This window comes from Xyrauchen texanus, chromosome 9 (assembly GCF_025860055.1).
Source record: "Xyrauchen texanus isolate HMW12.3.18 chromosome 9, RBS_HiC_50CHRs, whole genome shotgun sequence".
Lineage (NCBI taxonomy): Eukaryota > Metazoa > Chordata > Actinopteri > Cypriniformes > Catostomidae > Xyrauchen > Xyrauchen texanus.
Window position 1 is genome coordinate 18,944,913 of NC_068284.1, and position 21,304 is coordinate 18,966,216.

At 38.9% G+C, this 21,304-nt stretch overlaps 1 protein-coding gene across 1 annotated transcript in view; it reads right to left on the bottom strand.

Moving 5' to 3' along the window:
- The window catches only part of LOC127649154 (netrin-G1-like), a 74,786-nt gene that overhangs the window by 8,946 nt on the left and 44,536 nt on the right, over positions 1-21,304 (bottom strand). The window contains exons 3-4 of the mRNA XM_052134123.1: positions 16,176-16,819; positions 1,855-2,027 (exon numbers count right to left, since the gene is read on the bottom strand). Of these exons, the coding sequence (XP_051990083.1) occupies positions 1,855-2,027; positions 16,176-16,819 (817 nt within the window). The remainder of the gene's footprint in view (positions 1-1,854; positions 2,028-16,175; positions 16,820-21,304) is intronic.

A 21,304-nucleotide genomic window follows, 5' to 3' on the forward strand; every position in this document is an offset into this window, starting at 1 on the left:
CTACTTTCATACATTACAATATGATAAACTGTTTTTTTTTTTGTTTTTAACTCAATTCAAATCAAATTCAGAAATAAAAGGTATCCCAATTCAATTCTGAATGGTGCACGATTAGCAAATAATGATTAGAATATTTTAGTTAACCAATAGCAATTTTTTTGCAATGTATCAAAATACCACTGGCTGTCCCTTCCATCATTGTTTTTTCAGTATGGAGAGAGATTGCTCCTCTCCTCTGTCTGGCAGTAGGGAGCTGGTGTAAAGGCACAGCAGGATCCTTTTGCTTTCACATAAAATGTTACTCCCTGTCTCTCTCAGCCCATCCTACCTGGCAGAGAGATTTCATTTTCCGATGAATTATTTGACACAGGGTCATATGTAGCCATATATCTGCATGAGAAAGGACCTGCCTACCAGAAGACTCTAACAAAGAGATAAATTGCCCTCATGATTAAAGCAGATGACTTGATGACAGATGAAAGCTATTACAGCTTAATTAAATTCTGCACTTTCAGCAAATTTGTCTTTATGTGAGAGCCATATGTTTAATAACCTCCCGTGTAATACGAGCTGCGTAGGAGAAGTGGTGTGTCATTGTAATCATGCTCATTTGTGGGGAAGGGTGACAATGCAAGGGTGGGAAGGTATTGGTTTCAAAAACCTGCAGGGGCAATAATGATATTTTGTTTTCATATGCAATCATATGCAACATGTGCTAATGTTGATTTTGATATAGCTGGTCCTTGGTTCCCTTTGTTAGGCACAGATGTGTCCTGGTATTGGGTTTTTAATAACTGGCTGTCAGTCTAAGCTTTGCCCCTGCAAAGTTATGAGGGCTTTCATAACTGGGTAAAGGCTAGAGCTATATTAAAGCCTTTCTAAAGCATGTATACACATACACAGATATTCTACACACCACCCACACAACAGCACTTCAGGTGCCACAAATCTAATATTGCCGTAAAATATCAAGCATGAATTGTTGTATAATGTCAAGAATATAAAGGAGAATATTCATAAACTGAAATATCAAAGTGGACAATGCCTTTCCACTTCACGATACACCAAGCCATCAAATGTAGTGAATGCATAAGTAAATGGCCTGTGCTTAATAGTGGTGACTTAGTTTTGAGTGGACCTGCACTGAGGGGGCCAGAGGGTTCTCCTCCCACCATCTGGACAGTGCTGAGCCTCTCTCTGTCCCTGAGCTACAGTTACTGACTTCATTAGATTTATTAGGGCAATGAACCTCCTGCCTAGGGCTGAGAACTTGACAGATGTGCCACTACTCAACGCCAAGATGAGGATAAAGGAAACGATGACTTCTATCTCTCAGAGTTTGGGAGAAGCACCAAAGAAATATTTTTTTATACTTATATTTTGGATCAGTGAAGTGAAACTTAAATCTATATATTTGATGTACATCTGTGTAATGTGGTGCCTACAGGTAGAACTGGGCGATACAGGCAAGAAATGTAATAATTTAATAATCAACCATGGAAAAACCCACATCAGTGGACCACTATTATGAATATTGGGGGGGGGGGTTTAGACATGTCACCCTCAATGTGTATGGTGGTTACGGCCCTGAATGCAAAAAAAATAAAAATAATCGTCTGCCAAATGCATACATTTAAATGCTTAATTTGATCTCGCTATCAAAATTAATGCAAATATAACATGAATATTCCATATAATGCCCAGCCCTACATACAGGCTTATTGTTTTTCTTTTTGTTGTTGCTTGTAAAGTAAATGTCATTTGGAACATACAACTGAAAAGGTCATGTTTTGGTGCTTGATGGAGCACTATACTTTACCATGAGTTTTGTAGAGAGGGAGATGGGGTACTCACAGATATTGGCAGTACCCTTGGGGATGGGCAGGTAGGAGCCCATGCTCCAGGCTCGGCCCTGGTAGTGTCTCTTGCAGCGGGCGCAATCTGGCCCTGTGGTGTTATGTTCACACTCGCAACCCAGTTTCCCTTTGTCGAACACGCAGCTGTTGGCATGGAGATTGCACTTGCACCTACCAGGACAAAAAACAAAACAAATGGTAAATGTCAGCCAAGGCTAATGTTTCCATTTTGATGCAGTGAACAAAGAAATAGCCATAATGTTTGACGTCTTAGCCGACTCATAATATTAATTTCATTGCGATAGGTTTTGAGCCTCTTTGTGGCATATCCATTACAAACTCCAACCTTTAACATAGACTTCCCATGACGCTGCGGAAGAGAGATTCATTATGCCGTTAAAAACAGAGCTCATTTGAGCATGCCCCTGTGGAGATACTGAATAGAAGCGTGGGTCACATCTGTGACACAAAAGCAGAATGAAAGCCTCTCAGTGGTTGGGCTTTAACATTGAAAAAAGGAAAGAATAAAAGAAGTAGAAAGTCTATCGACACTAACAGCACCTCTTCAAAGTTCCTCTGATGTCTGCTGGGAGAGAAGCTTTGACAAAGAATCGCTGTTGTTTCAGGGAGTTTGGAGAGCGTTAAATGTAAGAAAGGGGGGTGGGGGGTTAATATGATGCCCTTATTTAAGGCTTGACAAAAAAGGAAGCCACAACAAAAAGTTGGGAGGCTTTTAAAATGTGCAGGTATCAAAATATTTTCATTGCACATTAATTCTACAAACAGTTTTCAAACATTTTAGTAACTGCCAAAGTTAGATTACAAGTTATTTAGAACGTATTTTCATCCGCCGTCAAATACACTCTCGACCAGGAGTCACATTTACCTGAGGAGGTAACCATAGCAACAGTTGACTGCTCGAGTGGTTTCCGTTAGGATCAGTTTAGGATGGTACACTAAAAAAATATGTCATTATATATCATTTTGATTTACATCAAATCACAAAAACACTTATCTCAGTCTTTTGCCTATTATGTCTTTGCGTGTCAGTTGACATATTGCACACTATACTTGGGTTGGGTTGTGCAAGACGACCTATTCAGCCATATTAATCATTTTGTATATTGTTGCTTCTATGCAGTTCATTAAAAAAATTTTGATTTAAGGACACATTTGTTTAATTTTGTATGATAAACAAAACCAGTTGATAAACTGCCACTTGATATGAGTGGTCTCACTTTCCATATCTACTCAAAATATAATTTGCAGTCATTGATTTTGCCAGGAGACAAAAGGTTACAACTGTGTTGTGTACTTCTGACCTCTGCCTCCCAGTGTGATGGGCAGTGGTTAATGAGATCATTGAACATTCTGAATATGCTACACCTCTCTGGGGAGTTTGTGTTCAGTATGATATCAAGTCAGTTTTTCCGCTGTACATTCAAGGGATGCATTTTTCTCTTTGGAAAACCACAGAGGTAAGGATATGTGGCTACCTCCAACTGTGGACTTGAGACAGACACATTACAAATATACATCCACTCCAATTGACTTTCTACTTTTCATGCCATTGCACATAAATGATTAATAACTGCTGGAAAATGGCACAAAAAATGCTCTCATTTCAGCTTTAATGATGGCTGAATGTAGTCATGCCTCTGTAATGCCTTAGCTCATGTAGATTTCAATACCTTCTGTCCTAGATTACCTCAAACAGCAAATGAACCAATTTAACATTAAATGGAGCTTAGTGCTTGTTCAAATGTTACAGCCTTTGATGGACCTTTCAAAAAGTACTGCATGTAATATTCAATCTGACCCCTCTGCATGTACTAACCAGGGATATACATATCAATGTTCAATTCAGAAGTTCGCAAGTTCATGTAATCCTGCCATGAGAATAGTGTAAACATGTTTGGCTCGCTGTCCCTGGAGGAGGGCTCGAGGCTTGACCCGATGATAGAACAAGCAGTTGCTGCTTACGTTGGCAGCCTCACGCTAGGTTCTGCTTGGGGGATAGGAAACTGAGAGCTACAGGATAGGTAGAGAATGAGTAAAGTGGAAATATGCGGAAACACTTCTAGTAAGACAGTTCGAACTTTTAGGTTTATTTTCTTCACGATTAAGTGTTACAAGACACCTGCGAACACGCTTGTACAAACGCTTGTTGAGGGAGACATTATTAAACATAGCATCTGCAGACACCTTAAACTTAATTGTTTGCTAGATTAAATATCTGGAACATGTGTGACACAATATCAGGATACATGCTTGTGCATACGTAAAATGTCAATTGTGATTTGTCACATAAGATACCACATTCTGATATTTATTTAACTTAAGCGTATGGTTTGGAGCTTTGTAGATTGTTCTTCAATGTAATGCGAGTAATTCAATTAACTCTGTATTACTGGCATGGGGTAACTTTTCTAATTTTGAATAGGATGTATGAAATCATTTGGCGTTTGTGCCTGAGAACTGGATTAAATAGATACTATATGGATGCCGTTTGCAGTAGTGTGGTGAATAAATACAACTTATTTATATTGATAACCTTTAATAAATTCTAAAGAAAAACAAAAATATTGTTAGGATTAAGCAAAATGCTAATCTGAATCATCCGGCACCGATTTCAACCCGTTACTTTGAGTGGAGCACAAGATTATGACAGATTGTTGAAACACTTTAAAGTCATGCAGCAATTAGGTTCTATGGTCAAGCTATGTGTTCCACTTTAAAGGGAGAATAATCATGATAGTCATGTTGGAAGGTAACTTCAAATGTAATTTCTGAAAATAATACATATAATACATGTATATAATGCAATAATAATAATTTTTGCATTATTGTAAATGAATAGTCGCTTTCTGATTTTCAGCATCATGGAGGTAAATATACCTGTATTCAGTTCTTGGGCTGCCTCTCTGGAGTATCATAAAGGGTAGTCAGTTAAATCTCTTCCATAACTCTAATCTGTGGATGTATCTAACGGCACTTCATCTAGATAATAAAATTCCCTAAAGTGCTGTGCTTTGAGATCTGACCCTCAGGTTAATTAAAAACCAGCCGAAACTGGATCATCAAGCCAAAGTCACAAAGTTCAGTGTATCCGTGGTACAGCGGCGAGGGACGTGATGCTTTTGCCGTTGGCATTGTCATATTGAAATTGGAGGGAACCTTGAATATAATTTTGCTGGTGCCGCTGGGAGAACGGCTGGCACGGCAACCATTTGTGGTGGCAGAGAGATGAAAATCCATTTAATAATTCTTTATTGGCCTTTTTTCTCCTTGCTCCCTGATGGTGGTTTTGGCCATTATCTAAGAGTGGCACCACTCAGTGACTCATTTAACTCCACTCTCCACCCTTCTGTTATGAATCAAGGATGTAAGTGTTTTGCATTGTGGTTTTGCTCTCTAAAGATATGGCTCAGGGCATTATGCTGATCATCATTGTCTATGAGGTTCATAACTTATAGTCATGATTATTTTTTTGGTCACAATGGGAGTTCGGGTGAATCTGAGCAACGTCTTTGAATAAAAAAAAACGGATGTTTAAACATAAGACGTGCATGGCTTAGAATATGAAATGATATGATGCAGTGCTGTCTTAACGTTAGCCCAATAACCAGTTCCTTTACACACAGGCATCTGCACTCCCAGGTCCCATTACAGAGAAATATAAACAACGTTTGAAATTGATTGCCTGTCTTCACAAGAAGTAGAAAGCAGACTTTGTCAGTACCTCTTGCTATGTTTCATCCTGACCTTGGTTTCTCCTGGAATGTTGACAGTGTTCTTCCTTCAGCATGAAAACCTCTTCCATCCCCTATTCTCTCTATGCTCACTCATGCTCCTACCTCAATGCAAAGTATTTGTTTAACTAAGAGGCCACCCACTAGCAAAAAATAGTATATTCTTTTTTCATATGCTTCTTTATTTTAAGATAAAGTCTTTTGGGTGTACAAAAGATTTTTATTTTGTTCTTTTATTTTTTAGTAAATCACTGTTTAAGGTGAAGAGAAGTGTGTAATTTCTGTGCCATGAAATGGAATGACCAAAATAATGACCACTCCCACCATCTGACATTTTCAAATAGATAGTCCCGCACCTAACTCACACCATTGGTCGAGCTAATGTTGCTGTGACTGGCTGGTCAGGATGATAAAACAAACAGAGACATGATTTGAAAGCGCCACTGAGCCACAGTGTTTACACTTTTTGGGAAAATCAACCTTTGAATGTCTTATATCTGTCTCTGCCTATGAAGTTGGGATAGGACAAAGTATGTTTTTTTTAATACACTCTTCAGCTTTAATAGTTTTGGGTTGGCCAAATATATTATGGAAAAGATTGCCTTGGCTAGCTCTGCTGTCTTTATGCCAAAGTATTTGTACCCAGCATCTTTGAAGTAGCTAATGTATTTTGCAGTTTGCATTTTATTGTGCTCCATGTATGCTTAACAATATAGTCATAAAAATATTCCACTATGGAAAGTGAAAAGTAAAAAACAAACACTATACTGTGTCTATTCTTCCACTATTATTTTGTTACTGTGCTTAAATACTATAAGCCTTATTACTTAGTGGCCTCTGCAAGTTGTCATTTATTACAGCCTCATCTCAGTCCTGCTGTTTACTATAAATTGTCAGCCTTATTTTATTTTGTTTGCAAATGCCTAAGGCTCCATTGTCTGTAATGTGAAGACTTATCAGTTTAAGCTAATTGGTAAAAGATTAGACATTTTCCCATTAGATGCTATAAGTTACTACAACAGTGCAAAATATGATATTACACTTTCAGTGTATTTTACATCCAAAATTGTGAGTTGTTTAATGACATTATCACCCATATCTTAAAATGTTGTCACTGCATAAATGTACAGTGAACTTCAATTAGCAAGCAGAACAGAAATAGTATTAGATGTTATTATTTTATACAAGTTAGTTTTACTCATTGAATGTGATTGGATAAGCAACATTCCATTGTTGTGATATTCAATTTGTGTTTGTATCATTTTGCATGTCTGTGCATTGCATTGTTGCACGCTGACACACAATGGTTGATCAAAAACAATAAAAAAAGACAAAATATGAGGCCATATTGTGTCTAAAATTTACATTTTTAGATTTGAATGTAGTGTTTATAGAATAACTGTTGAATAAAAGCTATATCACACTCTCAGATGTACTGTTGTAAGTATCAGAATGGATGTGGTTATCCACAGGTACTGCCAAATCATAGCCATGTTAATATTTAGCACAATTGATGTTGTAAGCATGTGATATTGCTTACAAATATTAGGGGCTCTATTTTCTGCTATGCTATGCGCTACATCTTATCCAATTTTTGTGGGAGTGCTAATTCTTAGCCCAATTTTTGTGCCAGCACAAAGCGCAAGTGCCCGTGGGTACGAGTGTTTGCACTTTCTGTGGGTGTACGTCACTGCAAAAGGGGCCGGTGGAAGAAGTTGGAGAGGGTAACATGTTTGGATTTGGTATGATTTTTTTTTATCACTTTGTTATTTGACCATATTTAGTTTTGTTTGAAGTGTAATTTGAATTTTGAAATATATTTGGTAAGTTAGAAGTGAAGTTCTTGCTGATACAATCATTGTTAATACTAGCCATGATTTGTGTGTCAGCAGATGAAAAAGATTTATAATACTTACATTCTCTATAATTTAACGGAGCCTACATCCATATACTGAACCACATTTTCCATGCTTATAAAAGTCACATTCAACAAGGATGCAGTTAATGGACAAAGAAATGTAAGTCCATATTTCTATTCTTTTAATTAATTTCATACAGTCCATTTATATTACCACATTCTTATGAATGTGCTGTCTTTGTTTATATCCCTTGTGCTTGAGGGAATTAACTATTATATAATAGGACACAGACACTGCAATAACCAGAGAAGAACCTCAGAATTAAACTTCACTTGACCCAGCCCACTTGAGCCTAGACTAAGCGCATGCTTGCACGAAAATACCAAAACTTCGTGGCCATGCCCATTGACTTTGCACTTAGGATATTTGACATAGCGCTGGGCTTAGCGTTAGTGCTCTTAAAATAGATAGGGCCCAAGATTTCTTGAAGAACTCTTGAGTGTAAGTAAACTTTACTAGTATGAAGGAAAAGTCACAATTTTGCTCTTACTGTTTGACCCCTGAAAAAGCTTCCTCACCTTCAGGCCTTGAGGATTAGAAGACTAAGATGTCTTTGTAGTGAGAAGAAGACCTAGATCTGTGAATGTAAACTATAGTGGAAGCACAGAGACATTTGACAGCAATGTCAAAACAAGGGGAAGCGAAAACCCCTGACCTGTCCATCTTCCTGAACTTCACAGGTGCAGCTGAAGGTTCACTCGCTTTTGTATGTCAACCAGCCTAGTTACTGGAAAACCTGCTCAGTTCTCGACAACTGCCCAAACAGTTGTTGTTGAGAGACAACAGTGATATGACCCGTATCACTGAGTAAAGAGATAAAAAGAGCACAGGTGAGTAAGGATGGAGAAAAGAAACTGTAAACATACAGATGGAAAGAAGAAATTACAAAACAAAACTGGTCTTGTTCTTATATGAGCATGCATATTGAGGTTAGTTTAGGAGATCTAACAGCAGCCTTGCCTATGCTATTCCTTTATTTCGATTTGCATGATACTATAAATGGCAATGCGAAAGAATCACAATTGCCTTTTGACATGCCCTGTGCCTTGGGTGTATTGAAACTTCAATAATGACCTTCCCAAGTCAAAGACACATTATTCACTATTGTGATGCTGTTGAAATGAGGGTTCCTGTTAGGACTGACTGACTTTGCGTGGTGGCCAATTTCCTCCCTCATCTGGGTGGAATTTAATACATCTCAGGCAAATTGTTTGTGTCTCACCTCAAAATGTAGTCACCCTAGAGGGGCTCTACAGATTTCAGGGGAAATATTAGGAATTCATCACAGCGTAATTCGCCTACTTCGATTATTCCACTGTGACCAAATCCGATTTAAATTTGTGGCACTCTGGTTGGCTTTGCTGGAAGCTATGCCTGCAATTTGTTTCAACGACAGGGCCTATTATGGAGCAGTTACACTGATCTGCATGAATATTATGCTAATATGGAACTCTGCCCCATCCCCGCTTTGATCAAACACAACCTATTTCTCATCTTCAAAGCTGCTTTGATAAACAGTAAAGTGGGGACACAGCATATGTGAAAAAATTTGAAGAAGTGGGGTGAGTATTGATAAATATACTGTAGTGTCGGGACAGATTTTGTCAAATAGGAATTAAATTGGCTGTGTAAATATAATAAATACAAATAAATCAGCATGTTTGTGTCTTTACGTCTATTTGATCAGTTTCGTCAATTCTTCTTAAATCTTATGTGTCTGTATTTATGTTCACTTATTTTCTGTTATTAAAGAAAACAGATGCATAATATTGGCTCCAAAGCAGCTGTGATAAATGAATAATGCAGTGTTATTTTTGAGAGCAGAATGTGTTGATATTCAAGTTTACTGCAGTACCTCAAGGGAGAGTTTATGTTGATGTTTTTTTTTTTTTTATCCCAGTTGCTCGTTTATTATTGATGACTGCAGCAAAGCTTCTAATCAGGCCTAAATTAAACATCTTAGATTTGAATGAAGAAAGATTGACAGGAAACATGGTAAGCGGTGACAAACATCTGTGCACAAAGGCTCAGCCTATGACTTGCTAGTCATCGAACCTCGTGTGAGCTGGACAGTAGAGGTCGACCAATATATTGTTTTTGCCGATTAATTGGCTAAATATTTCTGGAATATTTTCTGGAATTTCTGGAAATATCAGTTATCCTCTGTTATTCCTCTAGAGGAAAATAATACTTCACTGATGCCTTGTGGTGTTTGTTTTGACATGTTTGAATACACTCTGCATGGAGTGGAACGCTTCAGATGCGAATTTAAATTAATTTGAAATCCACTATCGGTCGACCTCTACTGGACAGTATCCAGTTTACAGTCATTATTCTCCATTCATTTGTGCTTTTGTGCACAAAGCCATGATTGATTGACACCTTTAACAGAACTGCAAACTGCCTGTGCTGAATACAATTATACATGGTTTGAAAGAGCTAATGCTGTGTTTTTGTATTTTAATGAAATTGTAAAATTGTGTGCCTTTTATAACTATGTCTCACTGCTGTGGTTATGCAAAATTATTTTTACTATTAGGCAGATCTTTCTGAAAGATGCTCTGAAATCATATGCAAAGTTGACACTCTTTGACATGTGGAGCATTTATTTTAGTAATACAACGTGAGAGTCAGATGGGACTAAAATAAGCCAAAGTGATGCAGCTTTTTTCCTGAGAACTTTCCAATTGGAGCTTTTCATCCGAATAATCTTTCCTCAGATCATGAATATTTAAATTGAGTGAATAAATTGCAGCAGGCTAAAAATACATTTGATTAAATGTGAGAAGGTCTTTAAATTTAAGGAGATTTTGAGGGCAATTCTTAAATAATAAGTCCTTGTATTGTCCTTTCTGTTTTGTGTATGTATGTTAAAGGTCCACAGGCCTGATATACAGTACAGTATATGGACATCTTGGACTTTATACTGATCATACAATGGCAAAAGTTACTAGTTATTGATGTCATTCTAGAAATACCTTATCCAATGTATTTGTTAGCCATTATAAATACATTATTTGATAAAAGTAAAAAATAAGGGGGTTAATGAGTTAAACAAGTAGTGTTTGGATAGTCAGTACAGTAGCTGTGTTAACCACCATCAAACCACGACATCACATGGGGCCACGTACATGGTGGTGGTGGGGGGTTGGAGAGCAAAACACTCAAGGGGTGACGCACTGTTCAGTGTTCACACATGAAAACACTGTTTCCAGCAGTTACAAAGAGGTTCACATGCATTGTGAAGGCAAAATGTTACAGGTTCACCCATTTGCACAATTCCAAACATTTGAAGCCACTTCGTTTTTATAGCCTACACATCTAAAAACGCAACTCAGTATCACAGAAATGGAGGAGGTGACAGCAGTTCACCAGATTTGTAACGAGGAACATTTTAAACTGTGAAATACATACTTGCTGTGTCCAAATATCCATACTTCCCTACTATAAAGTATGCCAAAAAGTCAATATGTCTGAGTACTCAGTATTCAAGCAGTAGTAAAGGCAGTTTTACACAAGATGAGGTGGACGACAGGCTTTGCTTGGATCTTGCCACTTCTTGTTTGTACAGGTGTTTTCCATTCATATGCGAAGCGGTGCGAAACGTGCCGGTAGAAGCGCAATAATGCCACTCACTACTTCTGCTCAGATACTGGGTCTATGAGGCGATTGCTGTACATTTTGAAATAGTTTTCAAGTAAGTGATTGCACTTATATAAAATTTCACTTATTTTTCATGAAATGTTTTAGAACTTAAATATTGTAATGAGCTATTTTTAATATTAATTTAATACATTAATTTCAGGCCATTTTACATCCTAAACAAAAGTTTATGTTAGCTAAAGCACAGCCACTTTTCCTTACTTACATTTGACTACCTAAAGAAGTTATTTTTAGTTGAGTGGAAATATATTTTTGTACTTTTTGTTTAATAATGCAAGATGTAAGACAGATATCCCAAATTATGCTCTTTTAGAAAGGCTTTGTATGAGCAAATTGTAATGCATCATGCATCAATTTTGATAGTCTTATTTTGTGAAAGAAATCAGAATTTTTGAAGTATGATGACTCAATCACAGCTTTTAATGAACCCACAATTTCTTGTGAGGGTAATTTGGACTAGACTGTGTGGAAGCAGTTCATTAAGAGACAGTAGGTGAAGATCCTTCCAAGCATCAAGCCCTCCACCCTTCACGCCTCCTTCGTCTCTCTGCCTCGCAACACTTCAAAGCCAAACAACAGCAGCCCTTCATTAAAGACATAAAGCAACTACTTATCTGCTTTTTTGCTCTATTATGTGTTTGTAAAAAGGAAGAAACTGTTAGACCCTTTGAAATCAATTTTTTTTCCTGAATTCCACGTTTTCCATCTTATTTTCTCTTTTTTCAGGGTTTTAAAGTTTAATAAAATTGTATCATTAAAAATAATCAAATGAATAAATTCTAATTTTAATCAAATGAGAACAGATCAATTACTTTTCAACATATCATTGCATTATTTTTATCAAATTAAATGCTTATATACTGATCATCAAAGCACAATCAAAACCCCAAAATATTATTTTTGTTTTTCTTTAATACAGTGCTACACAGCATCATAGTATTACTGAAAGCAGTGAACCTTTGCTTGTGAGATATGCTTAAATAAAATGTCATTGTTATTGATATATTATTATTATCACTATTACCTCTACTACTACTTATACTATTACTACTACATTGAATATTACATTTTATTAAACAGAAGTAATATCCATCTTATGGAGTTTTGTGTTCCTTGCCACAGTCGCCTACAGCTTGCTCACTGGGGTTATTAATACAATTATCATTTAATTATTTTTAAACATTATTAAAAATCGTATTTTATCTAAATTACACAATGATGATTAATCGACTTTATAGACATTACAGTTTTATCGTCTGTTAATGCTGATATTCTGTAAAGCTGCTTTGAAATGATGTGTGTTGTGAAAGGCGCTATACAAATAAAATTGTCTTGACTTGACTTAATATATTTCTATATATAGCTTTTATTTTTGGCGGATGAAATTTGACGACTTCATTTCTTTCCTCCGGAAGGCTAGTGCTTATTTAACTGCAAAAGGCTGTGATTTAATGATAAAACTATATAGTCTGCATGTGCTATACATCATCCTAGGACATATCACAATTTTATTTTGGATTAACTGTGCATTGCATATTCAATTTATCCAAAATATAATCCCGTGACAATCCGTTTTTTACGAGTGGACTCACGATTCTGTCCGTGTTTTCCATGGAAATCATACTTTTGAGAGTTAATGTATTTTTACTGTAAGTACAAAAACATATTTCATTTACATTTATGCATTTGGCAGTTGCTTTTATCCAAAGCGACTTACAGTGCACTTATTACAGGGACAATCCCCCCGCAGAAACCTGGAGTTAAGTGCCTTGCTCAAGGATACAATGGTGATGGCTGTGGGGATCGAACCAGCGACCTTCTGATTAACAGTTACGCTCTTTCTGGTCCAAATTTTCTATCATTCAAAATCATAAAAAAAATCTTGTTAAAGGGGACATGACATGAGGAATCTAAATTTTTGGATCTTTTGACATATAAGAGGTCATTGTACTCTAAAAATATACTGTAAGAAAAAGAGCATTTATTTAAACCAAGCTGGTAAAATGGCACATTTGAAATATGTAGAACTTGTGACATCACAAGGACCAAATACATCTGCATATGACTGCCTCTTCAGCAAGACATAAACACCTATTTTCTGTCATTGCACCCTTGGCTCCGCCCACTGTTGCTCAGTCTGACAAACAGGTGAAGGAGCGAGATATGGATCTGTCATGGGAGATTCATTGTCCAAATTGGACACCTTCATGAGCCTGTCTGGATTTAAATGTTTTTCTAAATAAAAGTGCACGGCTTTGACCGTTATTATAAATCTTTCGCCGCTTTTAAAATACACGATTTCAAGTTATAACTTTAAAACAGAGACCCCATTTTGTTTCATCTTGCTGTTGTGCTGTTTGGAATGTGTCCTAGACCATTTTTGCACCCATCTGTGCTATTTTTAAATATTGGTCTTTTGTAAACCTGCATGTTTTTGATCCTATTGTTGCATTTCCTGGGGATATGCGCCACATTTTAAGAGTGGTAGAAGCGCAACTTTTAAAAACGTATCTCATTGTGCTTCATTCCACTGACTGGGAGAACCACATGCAGTCTGTGTGATCACAAACACAGAAGATGTGAGATGCGAAGACCAGCATCTTTGCTTTAGCCTGTTGAATCACCAAACATCACCATGAATTGTGTGTGTTTTTGGTCACAATATGATTCAAACTTGTCAAAGGAGCTGTTATTGAAGGATGGGGCAGCTAAAAAAAACTTGGAACCGATCACTTAAACGGTGAGTAAACAGTTTAATTCATGAATGTGTCATATGACTTTTTGAAAGTTTATGGTGCTGATAACCTTGAGTGAAAAGTTTCATATATACAGATGAAATCTGTTGGATGTGTATTATATGTTAATCCTGAAATTTGGTTTCGTAAATGTTGTGGTCTTGTGAAGTTTGTTCATTTTCTTTGAATTGTATTTTAAATATAATTATTTTGAAAGGGCTGCACGATGTTAGGCAGTCATAACAGTGGGCGTTTACATTGAATTCTTAAAGGGCCAATCATCTAAAAACTGAGTGGTTCAGACAGATGGCCAGAGACAGGGTGGAAAGTTATTATATATGACTAAATTATGACTATTTTGGTGCAAATATGTGGACCTCAGGGAAGATAATACAATTATATATGTATAAAAAAAAGAGTATCATGACCCCTTTAATGAAGGGATGTCTTTCAACTCAATTTGTTTTATATAAAAGGTAGAGTTAAAAGTTAAATTTGGCATGTTAAATCTAGCACTCCAAATTGTACTCTAGGGGCTGTTCAATTCAATGTGATAATTGCGTTAGAACTGCTTTATGAACAATTTACACAGAAATTTGTTCTGCCTGTGCCTCATGAATGAGGCTCTTAGATTTTTGTGGTATTTTTTGTAGACTCAACAATATAACTGTCTGTTTCAAATAATGCCAAATGTCAAACATGATCTTTTCTTGTTTTGTAGTTTATGCCTCAGTGATGGTCCTTGTGCATGATTTCCTGAGCACAACTTCAGATTTGCTCATTCAACCCAAAAACCAAACAATTCTCTGACATATGATGAAGGAACAATGTGAGTATTGTCTTCTGTGGTGTGCATATGCAAGATCGAACAATAGAATCCCACATCATGTGCCACCATCTAGATAAAATACCTTCAGTATTCATTACAAATGCAAAGACATATTAATGTCACCCAACAGGCACACTTGCATGGTTATTTGCAGTGGTTATTATTTAATCAGCTGTAAATGGTCTTAATTAGTGATTAGTCTCTTTCCAATTAGCTCACTCTCTAATTGCCCTAATCTACTACTGCAGTCCTGTGAATCCTAATTTAGAACTGTGCATTTAGATTCACAGGGGAGCTATCAAATGCATCATTATGAACCAAGTTATTCTCACATAAACCAACTGCTTATGAGCCATTCCGGTCCAATTTGGAGAACAGCTGCTGTGTTTTTTTGCGATTGTGACATCATTTGACTTGTGAAGTCATACCACACTTTTTTTCCCTTTTTTACAAGCAGAATGATACCTTTGAGGTCCATTTTATTCTTTATTGCCCATTGCAATGTCCCTCTATCCAGATTGGTTTCTAATTTAAAAGTAGTTAATGAGTGGTCACTCATTCTGCATAATCTGCCATTTAACACCATGTGGAAGCCTGCAGAAAGACCGATAGGGTCTTTCAGGGGCAAATTCACCAAACATTTGTGCCACATTTGTGTGTAATTCAACACCAAAACTTTTTTAACCATATTCACTTTTCCAGTTTAAACAGGCGCGAAATGCACTGAAAAAGTGCTGTGAGTGCATGAGTCATCAGTTAATTAAGTCATTGCCATTCTTTTTAGCAAAACCACACCTCCTTTCTGTAGTAATTAGGCTTATATTAGTTTTATTGTGCCTTATTCAATATTTATGCCTTAATCACAATGTGAGCATTATTACTTTCCATGGAAAGCAGCTGGTATATGGAGTTATATTAAAAAGAAATGTCTGGTTACATTTTCTATTGATCATGCCAGTAGTTAATGATCAAATGATAGAGAAGAATGTTATAATCGGACATTTACTGTATCCAGACACACAATGCAGTCAAGTGCACTTTGGGTTTCAGGTGCCAGAATTGTTGTAGTGGAGTGATGCAGTACAGTCCCGGTAAAGAGTGGCAAATTACAGTAGTCTGCTGCTTTCTCCACAACCTAGCACTCAGAACTAGACAACAAGATAGGGAATTGCGGTATGCAAATTTCATAAAAAAAAGAAAAAGAAAATGTTTAACCTGTTTTAGTGAATTGGGTAATAAAACACAAATAGTGAATGCAAATACTGTAATTGGCACTATCAGCAGGTTTAATTCATTCTTAGTGAATTCCCCCTTTGTGTTGTCTGTATATTACAAGTTTTAGATGGTTGTCATTTATTTCATGAAATTGGCATGTTACATTAATTAAGATTAAGTCCCATAAAGGTATTAACTTACAGTACCTGCCCTGCACTTTGATGTCTGAGATGGCGTAGAAGTATCTAGAGAGGTTGTTCTCATCCACCATAGTGGCTCCAGTGGCCGGCCGTAGAAGTCTGATGCGAAGGTCGGTGAGGGTGAAGAAATCCCTCAAGTTCTTGGTGGTATCCAGTTGTCCATACAGAGAAGCCATGTTGTGCAGCCTTGGGCCTGCAAGCAGGGCAAAGCGGTCTTTGATCTCAAAGCGTACAGTCTTGTCGTACTTCCACACATAGCCTGTTGAATAGACCTCAGTGCAGATGATATCTAACATGCTACTTTGGGTAAGTTGATGCACTGCCTTTGGCTCCATCGTAAAGGCATCCAAGCAGTCAGCAGCATAAAACTGGTATGGCTGCCACGTACGACCATAATCCAGTGACTTCTCCAGCACCATTTGCTCAGGTCGGCCAGACTCGAAGGTAAGGACAATGTCATCAGTGAGTTCAATTGTTTTGTTCCAGGAGAGTGTGATGTTGACTTGAAGGGGCTTTGGGTATTTCTTCCAGGAGGTCGACTGCCAGAATGTTGTAGGGTTTCGTCCTTCAGAGTCAAACATGAGCTCAGGTGGGTGGGCCAGCTCCTCAGTCTCAGCATCACATTCATTATTACACATATATGGGTTTTCCTAAAATTAACAGAAAGGAAGAGTAATGTCTGTTAATTTTGCAATAGGCTAATACACTGCAAACCAGTAAAAATATCTAAACATTCTTAAAACATGATACATATACTTGAGAAGCAATTAGTCTAATGCACTACACATTGTGTGGAGTTTGCTTACTTATAAGCACAGGAAAATGTATCATGAACAATTTTGTCCAAATTTACAACAGGTAGGTATGCACATAGCTTTCTAATGGTAATAAATCCTGATTATTCTAAATGAAGGAGCATGATCCCGAAGTAACTGAAGTAATTTGCACAAGACACGTTTTTTTTATAGTATGCATAGTTTTATTAATTTTGTGTTTATTCCATGTTTATAAGGACACCGGGAGTATGTGATTTTTACATACAGTATGTGTGGTTTCAGTTGGTCCTTAATATTTCATTTACATTTTTACAGATCATTTTCTTTCGTCTTACTGCACTGAAGCCGCCTTTTCACTGCATACGGCAAATGACAGACTGACAAACGGCAGTGTTGCATGGTGGCTGTGTGGATTTCCGACCATCTGCAGAGGCGAAATTTCAGATCTAATTTGAGCTTCAGATACGTTTAAATATTTATGTGACTAGACTGTATGTGAATGTCTGACTGAATGGGATTTATTTATTCAAAAGTAAATATATATATATACAGTGCCTTGCAAAAGTATTCAGACCCCTGACAAATTCTCTCAAATTAATAATGGTGCAATGAAATTTTATTCTGTTTGAAATTTTATTTTAAAACACTGGAACTCAAAATCAATTATTGTTAGGTGACATTGATTTTATGTGGGGAAATACAAAGCTTGCATAAGTATTCAACCCCTATGCTGTGGAAGCTGCCAGTTTACACCGATGAAAGAAATTGCCCTAATGAGGACACAATTATTTTTATGAGTCAGAGAAGTGACACTAGGGGTCTATCTTGAGAGCCTCAGTTGCCTCTGAGCTTTGAGAAAAGGCCAATGAGAATTGCCGAACAGAATTTTTATGTCCCTCCCCTGGAAATATGGGTATAAAAGGAAGGAATCGTGCCTCTGTTTAGTTTGATTTTTTTCTTCAGAGCTGAGCGGTTGTGTGTCCAGTGAGCTGGTGTTTCACGACTGTTCCACTCACCTCTACAGAGCTTTTGCTGTTGGACCTTACGCCGTGTTACCAGCGGTGTTCTCTTCTATGCCCCTGGGTGCTTCGAAAAGAGCAAAAATCCTCTAAAAGAGCATTCATTTCTCTAAAAGAGTAACACATTTGGTGTTGAAAGTCTTTTTAGAGACTCATCTTTTGAGGATGCCCTTCCGCCTGTGTGTAGTTCCTGGATGCGGCAGATATCGCTCTGCCTCTGACTTTCATAGGCGCTACAAGATAAGACAAGAACCATCCACCAGCGCTGCCTCTGTGTGATCGCGACCCAGAGACACGATGCAGCGCTGGTGGATGGTTCTTGTTTTCACTGCGAGAACTTGACCATGGCAACGTTGTGGATGTGGCTTTCCTTTCTGAAAGGAAATACCACCCCAGCCACCCCCTGCGTCGTGCCTTCCTCCCACGGAATGGAGGTCGACCCGGCTGGCGATAGAGGCGATTTAGGGAGTTCAGCAGGCATGGCTTAAAACCCCACAAACCACCCACTCCCAAGCATGCTCGTTTGCTTCCGTCCTGTCCGAGGTGAGACTGGGTCGCCCCACAGCCAGTCTGGGTCGCCCCACAGCCAGTCTGATGTCTCCTTCGGACCCCCTGGGCTGGATGATGATGTCGGCGCTGCATCGGAGAGACTCGCGGCGTCTGACAAGGAAGACTCGACTGGGCTGTCACCTTTGGGTTGGCCTGCCCAGTTTGAGGCTGACGCGCACGGAGGTCCCCCAGGTGGACAAAGAGGTTGCAATGCACCCGTGCCCACAGAACGCGGCCACCTTGAGGCATCGCTCGACACGTCCCTCTAAGGCCTGCAGAACAACATCATCCCTGACGGCGAAAGCCTACGGTGCCACTGGACAGGCCGCCTCTGCCCTGCATACCATGGCCCTCCTGCAAGTTTACCAGGTAAAAGCTCTAAAAGATCTGCACTTGGGTAGTCCTGATCCTGACGTGCAGCAGTAACTGCGCTCAGCAACTGACCTCGCACTCCGGGCCATGAAGGTCACAGCACGGGCACTCGGACAGGCGATGACCACCCTCGTGGTCCAGGAACAACATCTGTGGCTGAACATGGTTGAGATGCATGCTCTCAACGTGCCCATCTCCCAGTTCGGCCTATTCGGTGACACCATTGAGGACTTCACCCAGCATTTCTTGGCAGTAAAGAAGCAGATGGAGGCGATCCAGCACATCATGCTTCGGCACCGTTCCAACTTGAGACAATACTCGTCTGCTCGCCGAGGGCATCCCCCTGCGGCTCAAAGGCAACTTGCAGCTTCAACTCAAACCGGACCCAGCTCTCAGCCACCACATAGAGCGCCCAGCAGGAGGCGAACACCCCCCCGCCTCCCGAACCTCATTGAGGACCTGCAAGGCTCCCAAACGTTCCTGAGACAGACAACCCGAGGAACGAGATGCTCGTGTTGAGCTGGTAGACAGACCACTCCATCCCCCGGTGGAGGGGCAGTTGGAGAATCCTTGGTTTCCTTCTTTTTCTTTGCCACATTTTCAATAAAAGAGCAATTTCCTCATTCCTTGGGTCACATAGCCGGTGCAAACACATGCCGTTCTCACAGCGGCCCGGCACCAAACAGATACAGTCAAAGAATAAGCGGCATCCTGGACGCAGACCTCTCGCCACCACGCCAGCAACTGTATCACGCGCAGACCCCTGGCCGGCCGGTTCTGACAAGTCCAGAGGACATCTCCACAGGACCTCTTCCTCCGTCACCAACCCGCCCCCTGCCGGGTATGCAGAGCAAGGTAAGTGCTTTGAGACTACCTTCAGCACAGGCACCCCAGGACGTGATTTGCCTCCTGTTTGCCCCTCGCACGGTACTTGGGGGCTTGGCTTTCACTTTCCAAACCATCGCACTGGCTGGCCAGGACCTTCTGACTCAGCAATGCGATTTTGTTCGCCAGGCACCCGCCCCCACTTCAGCTCCATCCGTTTAACTTCGGTGCATGGCGAGAAAGCCAACACCCTGCGGACGGAAATCGCAACCCTGTTACACAAGGACATGATAGAGCCTGTCCCTCCAACTGAGATGAAGAAGGGCTTCTACAGCCCTTACTTCATCGTACCTAAGAAAGGTGGTTGGTTGCGTCCAATCTTGGACCTGCGAGTTCTCAACCAGGAGTTACACAGACACCCGTTCAAGATGCTCACGCAGAGACATATCCTAACATGACCCATCTAAGGGCCAGACGTGGAGATTCCAGAGGTTTGGGCGTGGATACCAGAGGATGCACCATCCCTGAGAAAGGAGGTCCTTCCAAGTTTCAATGTTCTTCAAAGTTTCATTTACATTTTTTTTATCTTGATGTCTCAAAGGGCTATTTGTTCTGACATCACAGTTCATGAGTACCTTCTCCAATGCAACGAACATTGGGTGATTGTGTCAATGTTTTTGCAACAAAAAAAATATCTGGTTCATTACACGTCTGTCAAGTTTACAGTTGTTCATGTTTTGTGTTCATGTCATTTATTTGGAAAGATTAGTTCCTGTTCATGTCATGTGGTTTGCTGGTCATGTGATGTCCGGTTTTCCCTCCATGCTTATGTGTCTTGTTTTCATTGGTTTATTGTCTTGTTAAGTCATTATCAGTCTTGCCATGTCATTAATTTATGTTGTAGTATCTAGTTATCTTGTTTTAGTTCAGTCTCATCATTGGTTGTTTATGTCAAGTGTTTATGCATGTCCTTGTATTTAAACCCTCATGTTTACCATGGTCCTTTGTCATGTATTGTTTATGTAACATTGTTTGGATGTCATGTCATGTCTACGGTTTTTGGATTTCACGTTTATGAATAAACTGCTCTTGGGTTCTTCACATCACCATCGACTTTGTCTGCCTGTCATTGCCAGCATTCGTTACAACGTAATATAAATTAACAAAACCAACTTCCCTACCCTAAATCTTAAACCTAAACGATAGTGTCATTAAAATCAAATGTGAGATGTAAAACACTACCACGTCATTTTGTGGCGCTTCTATGACACTTTGGGCTTATGTGTGGACTAGCAGGCTCTTCAGAATTGCTTCATTCAGTCGAAATTCCATGCAATTTGATCTCACTTAAATAGCTTGTAAATGTACAGTTGAAATCAGAAGTTTACATACACTTAGGTTGAAGTCATTAAAAATTGTATAACCACTCCACATATTTAATATTAGCAAACTATCGTTTAGTAGAAGAATATCATAGAGAGAAGAATAATGTCTCAGCTTCGTAAGCATCATAAGAGTTCTGTTGTTGGCTGTAAAATTGAACAAGAGTCTTCATGTACTCCCGGCATCAGAGCCACTGAAGACGCAGTGGACA